This window comes from Micrasema longulum, unplaced genomic scaffold (genome assembly GCF_059751315.1).
Source record: "Micrasema longulum isolate JH-2025_06_02 unplaced genomic scaffold, ASM5975131v1 h1tg001251l, whole genome shotgun sequence".
NCBI lineage: Eukaryota > Metazoa > Arthropoda > Insecta > Trichoptera > Brachycentridae > Micrasema > Micrasema longulum.
In genome coordinates this window covers 44,935-66,762 of record NW_028278438.1, presented here as the reverse complement: position 1 = coordinate 66,762, position 21,828 = coordinate 44,935, and the positions used below count along the sequence as shown (strand labels likewise).

At 31.6% G+C, this 21,828-nt stretch overlaps 1 protein-coding gene across 1 annotated transcript in view; it reads right to left on the bottom strand.

The window, feature by feature from the left end:
• Window positions 1-21,828, bottom strand: part of snu (ABC-type transporter snustorr) — an 81,307-nt gene that overhangs the window by 22,803 nt on the left and 36,676 nt on the right. Inside the window, exons 4-5 of the mRNA XM_088234513.1 lie at window positions 11,461-11,579; window positions 1,664-1,859 (exon numbers count right to left, since the gene is read on the bottom strand). Of these exons, the coding sequence (XP_088090639.1) occupies window positions 1,664-1,859; window positions 11,461-11,579 (315 nt within the window). The remainder of the gene's footprint in view (window positions 1-1,663; window positions 1,860-11,460; window positions 11,580-21,828) is intronic.

Sequence of the window (21,828 nt, the reverse complement as noted above, 5' to 3'; positions counted from 1 at the left end):
TATAAAACCAACATGACACGCATTTTAATTAGCATATGCACTGATTAGGTCCTACTTTCCTAGCATCCCCTCTACTTTTTTCGTTAATTCTCAAACAAGATAATATTTTCATAATTTAATCAGTGCATGTTTGTCCAAACCAGTGCATGTATTTATTAAAATGCATGTCGTGTAGGTTTTATATTTTTGTGCGACAACTATGGTGAAGGTGTATAGTGGGTTTTGCATGTTGGTTTGCTTGTTGGTTTGATTGGTGTCCTGACGAAGTGACGTTTACGTCTCGAAACCGGTAGACATAGAAAAGTCGGTAAGTGGTTATATATAAATATTTAATAACATTTAATAAAATGTTTAAACACAAAATTAATGCTTTAAATACTAATAATAAATATATTTTTATACCTTCATAAAAAAATGGGTGGAGATACATTTTGTTTACTACAAATATCTAGATTTGAAAAAAAATGTCTTTGTCCGTTTTTTAAACCAAAACATGCAAGTCTCCATTTTTGAAACCCATAGAACTGCAAATGTCCGTTTTTAAAAAGGATGTTTACTATGGCCAAGATTCATAAAATAATGATAAAGGGGGGTTTATGTATGTTCACTATATCTTGGCAATTTTACATGGATCGAAAAGGTGGATGATAGGTTTCCTCATTAAGGTTTTAAAAAAAAAACAGAGAATGTTTGACAATCATTGTTCAATAAGTCCACTCATATTCATTACACATTGTCACATACATATAATACTCACACACCTATACACATATACACACACCCTCAAACAGTATATACATCCTCACCCTCACTAACATGTACAGTAATAACACTGACACACTAAAACAATTACGCATAATTATTTTTATGTTATTATAAAAGTTATCCTCATAATGTAATTTAGACATATTTTATAAAAATATATTTCTACCGACATGTCGAATCATCATTATCATTCCCTTTCCGCATCTAATGGTTCATAGGGCACTGCATTGGTACACCAATCGCAGCGTATCTTGGTCATTTTGTTACATGAAGGTAAGGTGATCAGTCTTACGCTTCGGGTACCAGTCTAGGGACCATGAAATATTATAGTGTAAATACATCCTTTTAAATAATATTTCACATCAACCATATCGGGAATCGAACCCTAGCCCTCTTGAGTGGTAGGCGAATGCGCTGGCCATTACACTACGAGGCCGACAATATTGAAACCATTGTATTAATTCTGTGTTTTGTTTTTATGAGAAAAAAATACAAAAATAAAAAAAAAAATAATAATATTCTTATTTCATTACATAGTAACACTCTATTAAATTCTAAATATGACAATGACGCTTTCACTTCGGCAGTTGATTTAGAACTGTCAAAAGAAGACGAAATAACGGCCGCCATGACACTTGAGCGACCATATTTTTTTTATTTTTATTTTATTAAACACCTAAATTTTTACTCCAAATGACCATCTTTGAAATGTATATTTAGTTTTTTTTAAATTTTTATATGAAAGATCAATCGATAAACCTATTTTGAAAAAATGGTGAATGTCCGACTACTTTGATACTAGGATCCTCAACTCCTTAGGAATCTTTATACATTATTAGCAAGGTCTACAGTCATACTATCTATAGCAGGTATCTATGTATAGTGTAAATAAACTGACCTCAGATTCTTGACGAGCCTGTTCTGGCTGGGTAAGTCCAGGAAGTTGAGCAGGAACTGGAGCCTATCTCCAATCTCCCTGGTCTCCATGCCGAAGATCCATCCAAAGTACATAATTGTCTCCTTGATGCTGAACTCTCCGTACAACGCAATTTCCTGGGGCATGTATCCGACCCGCTTTCCTGGTACTCCGGACCCTGAAAAGAAAAGAAAAATATTTTTTTAAATCTGTCAAATATGATGCTTTAGAAGACCGCTCAAAATATCGAGGGTAGCAAAGATCGCAAGGAAGCATTAGGACCCTTGGTAGGTGAGAAAATATTCCTTCCACATGATGTATATATTTATCATATATACGGTCTAAGGAAATTAAAACAGTTACACGAAGAAACATATATAACACATAAAAAGAACGTAAAACTTTAAAATTAATAATTTAAAAAAAAAAATATTTATTAACATAAACGGCAAATCTGCCTTTTACAAACATTTATAATATTAACAAATTTGGCTTAATATAAATATATATATTTTTAAAATATGAATTTTAAAAACAAGATTTACAAAAAAAAAAAATTCAACCAAAAATTATACAAGATTTATATTTAATAAAATAACCTAAAAATTATACAGCATATTCAGTAGAAAGTTTAAGTAATAAAACACTCTACAGTAAAACAACAAAAAAATCATAGGTACTGTTTCACACAGGTAGGTAAAGTGAACAAAAAACTGGATATGAAATGCATGAATAAATAAATATAAATACCATTCACCATCTTTGAAAAAGTTCAAAAGGTTTGTTCTATAGGGACAATATCCTACACTAAATATATCAGATACGTGGGAATGACTATTGCCGAGTTCATGAAGTCTATTTAATACGGCATTACAAGTATACACTGTCCGTGAATTGTTGATACAAAACGGTGGCACCTGTTTAGTCATTCTTCCAGGCACCCTGAAGTTGATGACATTTTTTTGACGAATTTATTACATTTTTCAAATTTTCAACTATCCAGCCATATTAATTTTGGCCTTCCTCTTCCTCTGCTTCTTCTGTCTTCCAGAGTGGTGTAAATTTTATTTATTTATACATCAACGGTTCAAAGAACCTTTTACAAAAAAATAACAATTTCCAGAAATAATCACAGCAGTGCACAATGATCATGAAGTACATAGTAAGAAATAATAGAATAATTAAAACTAAACAATTTATCAAACATATAATACAAAAAGTTAAAAAGAAACATAACATTTCTTAATAAAAAAAAGCAATAACTATGAGAAAATCTTATACAGTAAATATAATTATAACACAGTAAACTTGAGAATAACTAGAAAATAATAATTAAAAAAATAATACAACATAAGTACTTATAAAAATAAAAGTTTTTTGAGCAATAAAACAAAAATAAAAAATAAAAATAGTGAAATTACTAAATAATAATACCTTATGGGGGTACGTTTATTATTCATTCTGTGCAAATAGTCCAACCATTGTAATTTTCTTTTTTACATGAATTGTGCAATGTTGGGTTCGCCATACAGTGCCTCTAATTCATGATTTAACTGTCTCCTCCACACTCCGTTTTGGTTGACAGCACCAAATATTTTCTTTAATATTACTGAGACTACTCGTATTTTGTAATATTTGTGCAACAGAAAATATGACACAGATGCGCATACATATTTAAAGCTAAATAGGCGTAAAGTTGTTTATTTATGTTTTGAGTACTCGTTTACGTTTACTGTTAAAACCATTGATGCTGGCTAACACAAGAAACATTTTCTCATAAAAATCGCAAAATGAACAAAAATGAAGGCTTCTTAAAAGAATTAGAATCTTGTATGTATATTTATATATTTGGATAATTTACATAGCGCCATTTTTGTAAAAACTCCCTCAAGGGCGCTGTACAATAAATAAATATCCCAGCCCGTCTTGCAGCTACAGAGCGCATAGACGGTTGGAATTCTAATTCCTCGTTTCCAATTATGATATATTACTATGACGATATAAAAGAGCTAGATTACAGCACGTCTTTCAGCTACAGAGCGCATGGACAATAAGAAATCTAGCTCCTATTTACATTTTTTATTTGACACTGAAGTTTAGAGTTTAAGTGATATTTTAAAAAATGAAATAAAAAACAAATTTGTAAAAATAGAACTTAGGTAACAACAAGTCTTGCAGCTACTAAGTGCATGGAGATTACTAATCGTCATGCAGCTACAAACTGCGTGGATGAAGTAAATTCTAGCCACTTAAAATGATCAATTATTTTAATTATAAACCTACACTTATCACACCTAAACTTATACATATAATGTGGCAATTTTTATACATAAAATAATTAAGGGGATGAATAAAATAAAAACAATAATAAATTTTAACCAACAATGTCATACATTTGAAACAAGGGGTAAAAAAAGATAAGATTACTAATGAGGAAAAAAACAGAATCTCAAAACTCATTGTACAAGGGATTGAAGCTGTACAATGAGTTACCTGAAGAAATAAAGGAAATAGAAAAAAATGAAATATTTAAAATTTATTAAAAAAAATGTAATTATAAATTCTGATAAAAAAAATTGTAATATTATTAAAAGTTTATATTAGTTCTTAAGATGTTATAAACTAACTTAATAAAGCATAAATAAATAAAATAAACATTGTTGTAATGTCTTATAGAAATTCTGTCTCACAAAACATTAAAATATAATAATATGGTTCATTAGATGTCTTCTCTCGCATTTCGCATAACTACATGAGTATTTCATAATAAACATCTCTCCTAACCGAGCGTCCCTTGGAGAAATTCAGTGGGATAATATAGCTGTGGAGTATATCCGCTATAGCCATAATGTAAGCGTATACTGATGTGTAAGCTAATCTGTCTAGTTTAATTAATGTGACATTTTATTCTGCGTAAATAATTCAACGTATTCATGAGTCGTAGTATCAAGGTATCAAAACAATATAATTAAATCAATCGTAAATGTAATGCAGGCCACTTACGGCAGAAATCGGAAAACTTGGTATAAAGTAACGCTTTATTAACGATTTTGTATTATATGCGAATTTTTCCCTTTTAGAATTGATTCTTTTTCTTCTAACCTTTATTCGTAGCTGTGAATTAGGAAGTTCAGTGCTACAGGAAAATTGGACAAAAAAATCCTGCGGTAAAAATTGGGGCATTTAATGAGGAAATTCAGTGTTTTTTAAATTTTATATATCGTATTACCAGCGCTACGATTATTTCATGTTTTGTATTTCTGAAATAACTTCGCATGTGACGTCAGAGATTCTCTTCCGCATATTCTCGATCAGCTCTGCCCATTGGTACATTAACGGCAAGAAAACCGGAAATCATCCGTACGTCTCTCATCATTGGTTGATTCATATAAACCAAGGACAAAAAAAAAGTATTTCGTTTCTATCAAAATATTTTTTTTTTTACATTTTCAGGAAACTTTTCCGTACAATTTTATGCTCCAATTTTCACAGCGCGCAAGAAAACATTTATTGTATCCAATTTCCCTTAGGGCTGAAGTACCTCCATTGTACGGGGCATCTTCTCTAAAATGTATTAAAAAAAAAAACTATTTTGCAACATCACAGTTTCAAGTGACCACGTGTTTAAAATAGCCAAAAAGTAATAGCGTTCTTGTTATTGTGGCAAATGGAAATATATGTTTTTTGACGTTTGGCGTGTTTTGACGTTAAACGGGTACAAATCGCAATTGTACGGGGTTCAAATTTTAAATGTCAGAAATAAAAACAAACTGTTTGTATAACTAATCCGATCATGTTAAACGATGTTGTAGAATGCCTGCAAGTCAGCGGTTTGTACAGAAACGTCAGTTAAACCCATATTTTCTTTTCTTCTTGTCAGTTACATTTCACCGTTCAGGGCCCCGATTACCATGTGAAGTTAACAGAGTTATCTTTGACTGTATATAAAGAAAGCCCGATAATTGTGTACGAAAATAAGTTTATATGCATAAACATTTAAAATATCTTGGTCGGTAACCTATAATTGATCATATTCAGAAAAAAAATCATTTGCATATTCTGCTTTTCTAAAAGAAAATTTAATTTTACTTTGTAGATAAAATTGAAGACAAATATTTACTTCTGATTATAATTGGGGCCCAGATGTGTATTTCAATCGCTGACCGACCAGAATTCATGACGTTGCGGACGTAATTTCGAAGTTTCAGTTAGGATTTTTAAAATTGTGAAACTTTAAAAATTCACAGCGATGATGTGATGCGATAATTTTTTTTGGTTCGTTAGATAGTCTATTAAGAAGAAAATAATATTGAAATTCATAATTAAATATAGATTGGACTAAAATATTGGCAAGCAGTTCTAATGTTTTTTTTTTGCCAGTAAACGCCAGTATTGAAACTGAATTAGTTTGTTGAATGGCAAATATTTCTTAGAATATAAAAAAATGGTAATTAATAACCGTTCACCACCTCTGGCATTTGCAATACCATATCAATAAATCCTTGGGATTAAACTAATTAGTACATTAGATCAGTAATTATATGACTCTTCAGCGGAAGATGACGATTAAGTAAAGGTGACAAGTGTTAATGGCTCTGTGGAGACCCGTAGAGGATCTAATGGGACTTAGAAGTACCAGTAATAAGACAATAGGCAGAATGTGAGCTGTGTAATAATGTATGTGTCTGCCTTCAACACTCGGCCCTGGGAGGGTCACGGTTATGCAGACCGCGACCGAGTTCATTTCTGACTCTGACATTTTATGATAGGAATTACGGAGCTAACCATGTTAGTTCAAAACGCAGCCACCTTAGTTAAGTCCATTGCCAGAAGATCATGAGTTTCGAGAAGGTTTGTGTGACAGAAGACGATTTTTTAGTTTTGAAAGCGGCTGCAGGTTTGTCCATTTGCAGTTCATTCGAGAAGGTATTTTGCGTGATATAAAATTATTTTCAGAAGTTAAAAACATAGCCACTTTATTTGTTACCAGAAGGTCATGAACTTTGAGAAGGTTGTGTGACAGAATATATTTTTTGCAAATAGCTGACATAGTTTCAGTTTTAAAAGCGGTCACTTCACGTTCGTCCATTTCCAGATCATAAGAATTGAGAAGGTATAACACGTGAATGAAGATATTTTTTTCAAGGTTAATCCATATTTACATATATTATTCTTCTGTACGTGTGATGTCACTTAACTCCTTCTAAACGGTACAACCGATTTACGTGCGGTTTTCAGTGAAATGTAGATCTTTGCGCTGCGCGTGTTCGTATATATTATTTTTTTAAATCTTATCGGTAAAAACAAGTTTGGAGCATAAATCTTTTTTTCATCTATCTACCGGGGTTTCTTGTTTTATCTTGTTTCATAGATTGTATTATATTTACTGCCACCATTTTATATGCGTGAATGAGAAGTGCCCTAGCGTACCTACTCGTTCAAACACCTCCGTTGTGGGTTTTCTGATATAGACCCCAAGCAGAGCCTCGAGTACATACTTTTGTGCTATTTCTAAGGTATGCATGGCACTTTTGCTGGCTCCACCCGAACAATAATCAATATTGGCTTTTTATAGATCCCAATCAGATTATTTCCTTACATTCCTTATAATTTCTTCCCATGTATTTATTTTTACTGGATTTTCGATAAAACTAAAATAATATTAACCGACATTCAATGCGTTTTTGAAAATCACATTAATGAATTAAGTGCACCCCTGTTGGTGAGAAGAGCCGAGTTTGACATTTGCAAAAAGAATTCTATATTGGAAATGAATTATTTTATGTTTTGGAATTCAATCATAAACAAGTAGGTACCTAGGTACCTGCTTATCAATTAAAAGTCTTTTTCCAACCAAATAGAGGGCAAATCAACGTTCGGGCAGAACAACGTCTGTCGGGTCCGCCAGTCATATAAAAAATCCAAACACAGCCGCTTCATCCATTGCCACGATGCCTTGGGATCATGAGATTTGAGAAAGTACACAGTTTTTTAGCCTCGAGAAGGTATGTATGACCCATTTTAGTTCCACACAGCCGTTTTGTCTATTACCAGGGGATCATCAGCCCCGAGAATGTATATGTGAGAAAAATTAAAATGGCGTTTCTTTAAGAGTTAAATTTAATCATTAAAATACTTTAGCTAACCGAGGGAGTAGCTAAATCCCACAAGCTGCAGGTAAAAGTGAACTTTTCTTCCAATTAAATAATGCAAAGAGCTTGGAAACATTCAAAAAATGTTTTTAAATCATTCAATAACTATTATGCAGATGTGTCGGTGAGGATCTATGGCACCTACATTCCGTAATAAGTTTTCAATTATTTATCACAAGAAGTAGTATCTTGCATGGTAAGGATAGTGCAGGAAATGAGGAACATAAATAGTAACTGGACACAATATGGCGCGATCTCTTTAAGTGAAATCCAAGACAAACTGATGTCTATCAATAGTCTGGCTTCTCTTGAATGAGTTTTTTGTGGTTTCCTCTTTTTCATAAAGATCCACAGCCGAAATTCCCCCTTTTCTCGACAGAGACTTAGATAAAAATGACAGGAAAAAAAATCCACGCGTGAGAAAATACTGTTATTCCCATAAAAATTTAAATAAATCTAAAATTAATCCATTATTATGTATAAAAAGCCGTGTAAATTTATTAATTTATTCATTCAAATTGACACTCGTTTAAATATAAGTGAACTTATTAAGGCTTTTTAGGCTGTGCCCGTGTCAAGCCATAATAATTAACAATACAAAATACATATTAAAATTGATCGGAATCAAATATAATGACATGTCAAGCAATATAATAACATTCCAGAAAAAAAGGTATAAGTAATACATAATAAAATTCCAAAGAATACAATTTAAAAAAAATAATCAGACATAAATTTCAAAATGTAAACTGTAAATTATACAAACTTAGATTCATACATAATAAAATATAAAGTATCATAATAAAATATAAAATTTAGTAGTACCTATTGAAAAAAAAACAAAACAATAGTATCATTGAAATCAATAGAATAATAATTTATATATATATTTAAACATTATTGAAATTGAAATCAAAATTAAGATATGGTTTCTATAAACTCACTCTACACTGTAGTAAAAAATATGAGTAATAAATAATATGCCAAATAAGATTGAGTACTAACATTAAATAATACAAACAAAAAAAAAAAAACATAAAAATATCAAAAAATATAAAAAGTAAATAAAAGTAAAAGTATGGAAAGAAAGCCGATTTGTCAATTTTTGCTAATTGCTAATCTCGAACTTATGGAAAAAATTGACAACCTCGTCCTTATCGATGTGCAGCAACCAGTTGCAAACATTTTTCTTAAATCCATTGGCTCTTGTGGAGTTCTTTATGTCTGCAGGAAGTTGATTAAAACATTCCGGAGCCAGAAAGGTAAAGTTTCTTTGAGCTAGCTTTGAGTAAGTGGTAGAGCCAAGGTAATTTATCCTTCCCGCTGATCGCGTCCGTATATTTTTCTGTGTCCTGACTTTATCAACAGATTTCCAGAAGTTACTTTAAATAAATTATTTTGATATATGCAACAGGGAATAAAACACGGGACATCTATATTATTATGCGCACTAGAGATGTGATTAAAATTACAAAATAACGTCTCATTTACCTTGTAACATTTGTAGTTAAGATTACCCATAGCGCTACATATTCGTAAATTAGAATTAATTAATGTATTTACCACATACATTTTAAATACTTTGTCAATGCTTACACGCGTATAAACTTGTACGTGTTAAAGTTCGGTATTTAAATAATAATTACTACATGAACAAAGGTGTTGTATAAATGTACGTATTATAATAATCAAAGTTATGCAATTAGTAATTACATATTATTTTATTCACCTGTTGAAGTTGCAAATATTTGCATAAGAGAGATCAAAGGTATTTGAAATTAAAAAATGGTAGGTAAAATTAAATCAAGCATATTATATTTTCTTGTCTTATTATTAATCAATGATATTTCGAGTGTAAACGCCTTTATCTACAGGATTTATCGTTCTAAGCAGAAGACGATGCAATCAAATATATAATAAGTGTATTATTATCATTTTGTCGGCCTCGTGTTGTAACGGTCAGCGCGTTTGCCTACCATGCGATAGGTCTCGGTTTCGATTCCCGACATGGTTGATATAAAATATTTATTTTTATTTCATTCAGAAAACATAAAGTCATAAATAAAAAGTATTAAAAACAAAGATTTTAAAACTTAAAGGTCCAATTAAATCTTTATTTATTTATTTTTTACATTAACGGCTTAAATTGCCTTTAACATATATTGAAAATAAGTATGAAAAAAAAAAACAAAAAAAAAATATGAAAAAATTGCATAACTATAACAATAGTAACAAGTAGATAAATACACATAAGCAACCAAAAATATTAAAGAAATAAATACATAAATATAAAAAAGTAATGCAAAAAAACGTAAGTGAGAAAAAAATAATGAAACAATCAACATTTGCGTTTTCCACGGAGGTTATTATTGGTAACAAATGAAAATACTGAATCCATACTTCGAGCCATCCATGCACACGCATATAAACGCACCCTTATACACACATGCATACGCACATCTACATGCATCTACATATAAAACATACACAAACACATACGTAACATGCGATATATATACATAGCATAGACCACTCAAGGTGTACATTCAGCAAATATCCCAAATAATCAACTAAATGAAGAAATTTTCTGTACGAATGCAACGTGCATTAATATTATATTTTTTACAGGCACGTCTAATAAATGAATTTGAGGTATAATTGTTTTTACAAGTTAGTATGTAAAAAATATAATTTAATCTGGTATAGCGAAGAGGACAACGGAATTCAAAAGGGTGTTTTCACACCAGAATATTTAATAGTCCCTGGACTGGTATCTGAAGCGTAAGACTGATCATCTTACCTTCACGTAACAAAAATGATCAAGATGCGCTGCGATTGGTGTACCGATGCAGTGCCCTATGCACCATTAAGTGCGGAAAGGTAATGCTGATGATGATGATAATTATTATCATCACTAAACCCTCAATCGCACCCGGTGGTCCATTAGGCACTGCATTGTTAAATAAAAAGCAGCATATAAATATTTACGAGTACATGGAAATAGCATTTTTATTATTATAAACTTATATGTACTTATTTAATATGTAATAAGGCGGCCTTCGCGGTGAAGTGGTCAAGACGCTTGACTCACGCTCGAAAGGTTCCGGGTTCGATTCCCGGTAAGAACACAAAAATTAAAATGTGATTTTTCTCAAGCCTGGGTTGTTCTGTGATGTAAATCACCACTGTAATTGGGCAAAAATAAAATAAAGATTGATATATTTTCTTTACTAACTTTGTATACTTTGTGGAAATCTGTTATTAGTTCTTAGTTTATACACTATATTGCTTTGTATGAAATAAATATGTATCTAGAACTGTTGATTTTCCAAATAAAATAGAATAAAAATAAAATATCTCGATCATCTGTTAGATAATCAGTCTATCCGTTTAGGCGCTAGTCCATGGACAGTGATATATTTCTGTGAAAACCATATTATAAACAAATATTTTATGTCGACCCTTTCAGGAATCGAACCTGGAACGTCAAGCATGGTAGGCGAACGCGCCAAGCACTAAGTTGCACGGCGCACTTTTCTGTGCTTATTCACCACTCAGCCGAGTGGCCTATCGTGTAATAAAAAAAAACAATTAATGTAATCTAGTAATGGACTGAAGAAATCTCACCTTTTGTTCCTGGTTTTCCTCCTAGAACCCATATCTCCCCAGAGTCGAGCCTTCTTCGCCCCACGACACAGGATAACAGGGTAGTTTTACCGCATCCCGATGCTCCTAGCAGACCATATCTGGAAACAAAAAAAATATTTAATACTTATGTTATCAACAGTATTTTTCGTACAAGAGATACAAAAGAAGCCGCTTCCTCGGTGGACCATTGGTTAAACAAGAGGATGTGAGAACACTCGGCCGCCACTCCACTGCCTGGCTTTTCAAGGACCTGGGCAAGGAGGGCGAGAACTACCTTACGGGGACCCGTCACAATAGATCTACACATATCGCTGTGACCTGAAAAGCTTTTTTAGAACACGAAAATGGAATAATAGAAAAGAATGGCGGTTGATATTTAAGGAAACAGTAGATATATATTTTTTTTAATGTATGAAGATACCACACCAAAAAGAGGCAGGCTTCTTGGACTGCAATTAAACACGGAGTTATAGAGGAACATTTTTTATGATGTGCTTTTAAAAGCATCCTTCTAAATTTTTTGGAAAATCTCAAATTTTTCATTTAATAAGGATGAATAGTAACACATTATAACAGTAATGAAGAACATTTAAGATAAGGTAATACAGAAGTCTAGGCATCTGCAGGGCTTATGACCTGTCAATGGCTGGTTTAAGTGACCACTTTACACACTGTGTAACATTAACCATTCTGCTAATATTTGAACAACTATACTCCTTCAATTCTTTTATCTGTTGATGTTTGTGAATTTAAAAAGCTGAAACCTTTATTTATGCGTGGGAGATTCATCTAATTGAATTATTTCACCTACATACTAGGCAACGCCTGAAAATGTTTATTTTTTCAATTTCTATACTTCTTCATGGACCAGGTGGATTTATCAAAAATATTTTGAGTTTGTCCAATTTTTTATAGACAAGGACTGGATTCAACTCCCTGGGGAGCTGTTTGTATTAACATATTGCAACAGAGATGAAGAGCATTTAAGAGAAGGTAATAAAGAAGTTAATTTCCCAAACATCAACAGATGAAAGAATTGAAGGAATATAGTTGTTTAAATATGGGCCGAATGGTGAATGTTACCAGTGTGTAAAGTGGCCACTTAAACCAGTCATTGACAGGTCGTAAGCCCTGTAGATGCCTTGACTTCTATATTACCTTCTCTTAAATGTTCTTCATCTCTGTTGTAATATGTTAATATAAACAGCTCCCCAGGGAGTTGAATTCAGACCTTGTCTATAAAAATTTGGACAAACTCAAAATATTGTTAATAATGAATAGATTAAAAACGTGTTTGACCAACAAAGCTACATATATGCACCGGACGCAGACTAGTGAAGCAGCTGGATAGAGGAGGGGTAGAGGTATGAGGAACGGATTCTTGTCCGAAACATCAAGGATTGTCTACATTTTCAAATAAATTTTTTATTTAAAAAAAAAAAAAAAAGTTTTTGAACAAACTAAATAAGGATTATTTTTTAAGTTTAGTATGAGGAACGAAGTTTTGCGATCTAGCCCCTAACATCGTGTATAAAAACTAAAATAAAGTTTATTAAATCAGTGGTGATTAATAACTATGATAAGATTGTATTTAACATTAAAAGGGCATGTCTAAGATGCTTACCGCACGTACGGAGGGTTTCAGGTTCGATTCTTAGCGAGACAACAAAAATTAAATGTGATTTTTCTCAAGTCCGTATAATGAATAAAAATAAAATACCTCTCTTATTCAAGTTCCGCTAGTACTGAGCCTACTGAATGTAGGTAGGTGTTGATTGATTTATTTTCCCAATCAACTAGAAATGAATCAATTCGTTATATACCATTAAATCTCTTTGGAATGCGATGAAGATTTGAACTAGAAACCTTAAATATATTTTGAGTTTTACCTAAAGTTAACTGTTCAAATCTGAAGAGTTTGTCACGTCTTTTCTCTAGCGCAGAAAGTAACCTACTTATTTCCAATGTATGATTTTCGTAAAAACAATAAAAACACCCACGGAAAATAAGTTATTTGGGTAAACAATAATAGATATAAAGTAGATTGTTAAATATTTTTATTACGAAACTAAAATCTATTGATTTATGTAAAAACAGGTTAAATATAAACTTATAATATTAGGAATCAAACACTGATTTGAGTCTAATGAACATTTTATTTTATTTAATTTTTATTTTTTTATTTGAAAATGCCCTAACAAGGTGAAACAATTGTCACGAAGTTTTTGTTTTTATATTTTTAAAAATAAAATAAAGTGTTCAGTAGACTGAAATCAGTGTTTGATTTCTAATATTATATGTTTAAATATGTAGTTCTACAAAATAAACAGCAAATCAATCAATAAGTTAAATATACGTTAAAGCATACGCAAAGCATATACATAATAAATTACATAAATGAAAAATGACATATTTAGGCAAAAATAAAATATATTAAATATGAATTACTAAAAAATGTTAGTTATACCATATTTATACACGTTTATTATATATATAACACCTACATATATTTTAACGCCTGCATAACACATATTATCTCCTACGGGTGCCAACCGAGGCACATTACAAGGAAAATTGAGTTAGTTCAACGAAATTCAGCTTGTAAACTCAAATTGAAGGAATTGTAACTAAAGTTGGCGAAATATTGCCAAAGATACATTCCTAAGCGAATATTGTATTATGCGCTCGGCTAAACTAACATTTGTTAACAATATCCCTACGGAATGTTAAACAATTCTCAATTACTTACCACAAGCAGGATTGGCTAGAATATTAATAATCGTCAAGCCGAGTTTAAACGTACGCGACATTGTTTTAAATAATCTTGCTTGGACTTTGTGGCAAATTTCAGGATGTTTTATGAGCAGAGTATTATGTGACGTGCTGGAGAGAGTGAAAATGTAGTTCACAAAGATATCGCATTCTTTGTGTAGACTTCCATGAGAGAATAGGCTTTGAACACTTGACCTGACCACAGAACAGCGAAGAGCAACAGGCGACCTTATTGAAACTTATAAAATGGTGAACCGGTATTATGACTGCGAACATGGTGGAATTACGAAGTGTTGCAGAATGAGCAATGACAGACTTGTGTACGCTGCACCTAATAAAATCAAACCTGGATGACGTCCGCCTGGGAAACCATCCAAGAGATGGAGGAACAGTTGGACCTCATTGAAAACTCAGGAGAACATCTAATTTTCTGTAACAAAGACCTTAGAGTCGCTTAAAAGGAAAAAATAGAAGAAAATGATGAATAAAAGTGTAACCCCCTTGCCTTTATATTGTAATATCAACTCTTAACACCATGTTCTACTATAGCACACTCCAAAACTATTAAATATCTTGGGCTTAAAACAGATGAGAACTTAAAATGGGACACTCATTTTAAAAACACATCTAATAAGTTCATAAATCAAATGTATTTGTTTAAGGCCATTAAAAACATCACAAACACAAATGACATAAAAAATGTATAATTTGCACTTTGCCAATATAATTTAGAATATGGACTAATATAGCGGGGATCTACTGCAGCTACACATATTAAACGAATTATCAAAGTACAAACAGGCCCAATAAGAACCTCATCTACAGAAATCTTTAAAGCCTTTGATGTGGCTAAGATACGCCTAATACATGCTAAAATTATTATGCTATACAGATGTGGAGATGGACATCATCACCCTCCTACTCAGGTACATGAATATAAATATAATAAGGGCAAGAAATAAAATCAGTGTCATCATTTTTCCCTTCAACACATCATTTAGCCACTATTCGTCACGGTCATATTTCAAAAGAGGAAGAAGAAATGACTGAAGAAAATTAGGACAGAAGAAATGTGAAAAAATGTAACAAAAAAAAAACCCTCCAGTCCTCCTTAGAAAAGATTTTCCTAGTAAGGAAGACTCTTATTTTGGAGGAAATTAATTTTGTATGAAAAAACAGGTATTCATGTAGTATAATAATAAAATATATTTTTAAAAAAGAAGATCTCTAAAGAACTTAATCTTTTCATTGAACCCGGGCATTATTATAAAGCTATTAATGTAATTAGCTTTTTTATAAAATCGGAAAATCCACCTTTTATTTATCTAAACTCTCCTTCACAAAGAAGAACGCACGATCATTATTTGTGAACTGCGAGGTAGGATAATGTACCTACCATAAATAATAAGGATACATTAATAATAATTGAAATTACTTGAATAAATATTTATATTCAGTTTAGTTTTTTTAATTTATTATTTACATATAATATTATATTTTTATTATTTTTTTAAAAACATTTTTTTTTCTTTTTACAGGACTCATCCAGTCAATTGTCAAGTTCAGTGCCAAAAACCGGCGTTTATTATAAGCAAAGCATAGTATTATTATATTCTGTTTGAAAAGCAGTGAAGAAGTTTAAAAATATACAAATACGCAAAATTAAAATGTAAGCACACATATTAGGCACTGTCTATTCTCACGAGGTATAGTAAATACCTGTTCTATAGTAAGGAAACTCTGCATTCCAGATGAACTAGCTGACAGACGTCTTACGCTTAGATCTACGTCGAAAGGAAAAGCTATTATACCTCTACGCAAACAGCGCACTAAATTCGGCGAACGTGCGTATGCGGTCGCAGGCCCTACGGCATGTAATGCTCTCCCAGCAGAAGCGTGAAATTGTGAGAGAGAAGTGATGTTTCATAAAAGTCTTAAAACCCACTTGTTCTCTAAATCATAACAAAATATAATTTTTTAATTTTTTTTTTACTGTTTTTTTTTGTTTTTTTACAATATACGTAAGAGGTAAAAGAGAGCATTAAAAAAATAAAAAACAATTACATAGCAATGAAAAACATATTAATAGTAAAAATAGTAAACATAAAATCCCAGGCATGGCCTGGTCGTGGGTATACAAGAAAATTAATGTTAATGAATTTTTGCTCCTAATAAAAAAAGACAGTTATAATATTTTTGTGTAACATAAGAAAGCGAAAATAAAATATCATGTAAAAAATTATATGTTTTTTTTATAGTAATTAAAAAAGGAAATAAAAAATATTAAAAACAACATTAAAATATTCCTTATTATTAAAGGGCAACAAAATATACCATAGAAAAAAAGAGTTCATATCTTTAGTTTGAATCCAGGATAGTGCGTGTTTTTTAAAAGAAGGAAAATTTCGAAAGTTTGGAATCAATTAAATATTATCAGTAAAAAAAATAAAATATTTTAGTCCTATAAAATATGCATGGCTTTGTGCGAGCCTCGTTTTACAATGTGGCATTTCTAACACACAATTCCTTCTTTGACTTGATCTATTTGAATTAGTTGTAAATAAATTTTGTTTCTTAAATATGTATTTTAAACATTGAAAACAATATATTTGTCTAATGATTAAAAGTTTAGCTTCTTGGAACAATTGAAAAGGGGAAAAAGTGCGATTTATATAATCACTTTGTAAAGCGAACCTGTAACATTACGAAAATGGCGTTTTGTAAGTTATCCATAATAATAATAATAATATTATTGAACAATCTTGGAAAGTAAGGTATTTTTATACTGGAATATTTTAAAGTCTCATTGGCATCTGAAGCGTTCGACTAATCACCTTCAAGTAACAACAGTGCTCTATGCATTGATGAGCGCGAAAAATTGAATGGTGTTGATGGTGGTGATCTTTTCATATTCTGTGTGGAGATTACAGTTTTGTGTGTGAAATACAACCAGATCCCTGGACGAGTGTTTTTGACTCGATGGCAACTCTTAGGTAAAAATTTGCAAAAAAGAATGGAGATTAGTTTGCTCTATAATATATGTTACGAGCGATTCCAGTTGACCTACAACGCTTCAGGTCCTGTCTTCGATTCCTGGCAGTAGTACACTGCAATCATTCTTTGTTCCTTGATAATCACCAAGTAAGCACCGAGAGACAATGGTCTCTACGCACCAATGGTAAAAACAATGATGATGATTTCAACAGAGTCGAAGGTTTTAGAAATGAATGTTTTTCCTGTTAAAAGTAGAGCTGGGAATCCTTGTGAAGAGTGAAGTAGGTTTTCTTTATAAAATTCAGCCATGAAAATATGATTAGGAAGTATCAAACTGCTAAGGTCAAAATGCGCTTACATACAAGTACATATTTGTATCATTGTGTATGCTTTAGAGCAGGGGTCCCCAATTTTTTTAGCCTTGGGTCCAAACACTCTTTTCCCCTTAAGTCCCAGGGCCAAGACCTAGCTAGCTCATCATACTAGCGTACTGTAGCTTAGCGATTTACCAATGTTTTAAAGTTGAGTAATTGTCGATGTTCAATTATGGGTAGAATGGTGTATGTTACACAGTTTGTAATGTGGCCAATTAAACCAACCAAAGACAAGTCATATGCCCTGTAAATGTCGAGACTTCAATTTTCCCTTTCTCAAAAACTATTTTTCACCCTGTTGCAATAAAAATATTTTAAAAAGGCGTACGACTTTCGCTCAGAAAAAATATCTTTTGTGGCTATAAGAGCGTTCAATATCATGGATTTTTTAAAAGAAATTTAACTGCAGGAAAATCCACTTTTGAAATATAAACCTTGTTTGTTATAAGCAAGGTAAATAATAAAGCAACTCCCATCTAAAAAATGTCATGGATTAACATATTAAGTTCCCCAAATCGAAAGCCATTTTCAAAAGAAGTCTACAAGTTCGGATTTTGTCTTTGGGAAGAGACTATTGCAAGAGATTGCTGCGAGACATTGCCTTTATTAAAATATTTTATAGTTAAGCGTTTCGTCCAGATGTTTATTAAAATTTATGTAAATGTTATAATTTTTATATTTGGTATTCTTTAATAATGTGCATTATATGCATGCTTCGACTTTTCGTTATGTTGTATCCCAACTCAATGCAGGGCTCTTGGCCTCATAGAGTAAGGGATACGTTATTATTTTTATGTACTTCGGCTTCGGCCACTTTCATGTTCAATTTATTATTTTCTAATTATTAAAACAAATTTTAGTTCGATACTTCATCTTCATTGAGATCCTAGATACCTAATTTTAGTCTCAATTTGAAATGGCGCAATCTGCCGTTCTAAAAGTAATAATATTTTAGTTACATAAAACTTTTAAAAATATTTTGAACAGAAAAGACCTTTAAAAATTATTGTTTTTATCTAATTAATATTTTTATTATAGCGTGATTTAAAAAAAACATTATTTTTTAAATACCAAAATCATATGATTTCATCATTTTGCGTGCGTTTTACCAGAATACAGCCTTAAAATCAATTGCATAGAACAAAAGCCTTCCATTTTTTTGGTTAGGTTTTTGTTTGGTTTTTAGTTTAACAAGCTTGTAATAGACGGTTTCGGTAAACGCTCGCAAATCTCAACCTAAGTTCCTACGGCCCGTTGCATTACTGTAATCTGTAGCTAAGTTCGTAGTCAATAATCATATAATAATTTTTAACTGCAGGGCGACTGTATTAAGTTTTTACTCTAAGGTAGGGACGGTCGTATTAAAAACATTAATTTTATCAAAATAAACTGTGGCGGGCCGGATACCGGGTATTTCTGGTCAGCTACCAGCTACTCTGCCATCCTTACGAAGGGTGCAGTATCTAGCGTTTTTGATGACATTTTGTTATATACAGATTCGGAATCACAAAAAAAGATGCCTTATATATTTGCCTTACTATCAATATTCCTTCAGAAACCATTTGTGACGCACTAAAAATACTTGAATCGATTAATTTTTAAGTACCTGCTGTCAACACTGGGAGTACTTTATTATTTCATTGCTCCAGTACTTCTTCCAACCAACAAAACAATTCATTGATACCGAGACTGCATAGGTTAGGTAACACTTATGGAACGGCTGCAGACATTCTGTCCAATTCTTTACTATCTTATGAGTCCACAATATCAAGTTTATTTGTAGCTGCTTGCCAAACTATTATTGACAATTCAATTCCATAGATTAAAAAAATTCTTACTTGTTTATTTTTTTTACCTTATACTTGTTTTTTATTTTTTACTATTATATCAAATTGCATTGTAGTATTGGCAAATACGCATTTCATGGATACATATTTTTATTTCTTATTTTTTCGTGATAATATATGCTTGCTTGTTTATATATTTAACTTAAAAATGTCTTTCTTGCTTACCGTAACACTTTATTTATTGTTTGCTTTACAGAATTTATTTCATAAGCTTATATCTTTGCATTTTTTGTTTATATGCTTACTGTTTTTTCTGCATACCTTTGTTTTTATTGTTTTTTTTTTACTTTGTAAAACTTTTTATTTTATCCTTTTTAACTAATTTCACATATTTTTTCTGTGCATTCTGTGTTTATTATTTAGTATGTTAGCATGTATTTCATTTTTATTTTTTGTAAATGCCTTTTGGGCGTTAATGAACAAAATAAAAATAAAATATAATAAAAATATCCAGGAAGCAAAATTGCATTAACTAGATTTTCAGTTTTTAATTAGTTTTATGTAATTTGTTAATCTTAATGACTCCCGAGGCGGTAAAATCCAGTCTTTTGTCTACAAACATTTGGACAAACTCAAATATTGTAATAAAACCAACTGGTCCAAGAAGAAGTTTATGAATTGGAAAATTGTTTTTAGGCGTTGCTTGGTATGTGAAATAATTCAGTCAGATGAATCTCTTCACAACAACAAAAGTTTTAGCTCTTTAACTTCACTAAAATCAACAAATGGAAAAATGAAAGAAATATGGATGTTTTAACATAAGTAAAATGGTGAATGTTACACAGTGTGTAAAGTGGCCACTTAAACCAGCTATTGACAGGGTCAAAAGCCCTGTAAATACCTAGACTTCTATATTACCTTACCTTAAATGTTCTTCATCTTTGTTGTAATATGTTACTATTCATTATTATTAAATGAAAAATTTGAGATTTTCCAAAAAATTTAGAAGGATGCTTTTAAAAGCACATCATAAAAAATGTTCCTCTATAACTCCGTGTTTAATTGCAGTCCAAGAAGCCTGCCTCTTTTTGGTGTGGTATCGTCATACATTAAAATATATATCTACTGTTTCCTTAAATATCAACCGCCATTCTTTTCTATTATTCCATTTTCGCGTTCTAAAAAAGCTTTTCAGGTCACAGCGATATGTGTAGATCTATTGTTTTTATGATTTTTAAAATACCGCTGTGGGTGTTTTTTGCGAATTTCGAACTGCCGATTTTGTGATCGACACTATTTTCAGAAGGTGATTATAACAGTTTTTTGTACGAAAGCAACCTGGCAGTTTTTAGCAGAATATAGAATAGGCCTTACTGCATTTGATAACACCAAGATAGCATTTATTCAAAATTGTGGACTGGCTGCTTTCTGCATAACTACGTTCAATTTATCTTTTAAATTGAGGTATTAATCGTAATATGCAAACTAAATTCATTTCTCAGTTTTTCTACTTTCTTTTGAAAGATGGCATATAGTAAAGACATGCATAGAATTTAGGTACATTTTTGGTCTTAGGAAATATGACTACATTTCTGATTATCGTAGGCAACTGAAATGGCTAAAAATTAGACAGCGGAGAGACTATCACTCCCTCTCACTTCTGTTCAATGTACTTCATAGTCCTAACGCTCCTATATACCTGCGTGAAAAATTTCAACGCTTATCAGTTCATGGTTTACCTCTTCGTTCGCACTCTCTTAATATCCATCCACAATTCCTCTTTCTTCTCTAATTCATCACCCAATCATCTCCCATCCACCATCAATTATCTCTGTTTAAATCACGTCTGAAGAAACATCTCCTTTCTCTTCCTTAATCTCTCCTCCTTTCCTTTTTTCTCTTACCTCTTTTTTCCCTTTTCCCATTGAGTAATAGTTTTGATTTAAGGTAATTTATAAACAAATACGTTTATTTCTATTTTTATTTATTTTTTACTTTTTAATCTTTATTTTCTATTGAATATGTTCTGTAACTTGAATTATAACAATAAAACTTTTATTTTATTGGTTGGTTGGAAGAAATCGCCATTTGGCAATAAGCCCGCAAATGTACAAATAACATTATGTACAAAAAGTTAAATAAATAAATAAATAAAATAGAATTGAAACCACAACAAAAAATAGCATTATTTTTTTGTACCGTTTTTTTTCAGTGTCTAACTGAGATACTACCCTTCATACGGAGGGCAGTACCGCGGACCGGTCTTGGTCCGCGGGCCGTAGTTTGGAAACCCTCGTTTTAGAGGAAGTAATATTATTATGTTTGCTTACATATGCAAACACCACTCGACCACGGTTGGCAAGAGTCCACACAATAATATCGTACCAAAGTCTAAAGCATCCTCGCTATATTCACGGACT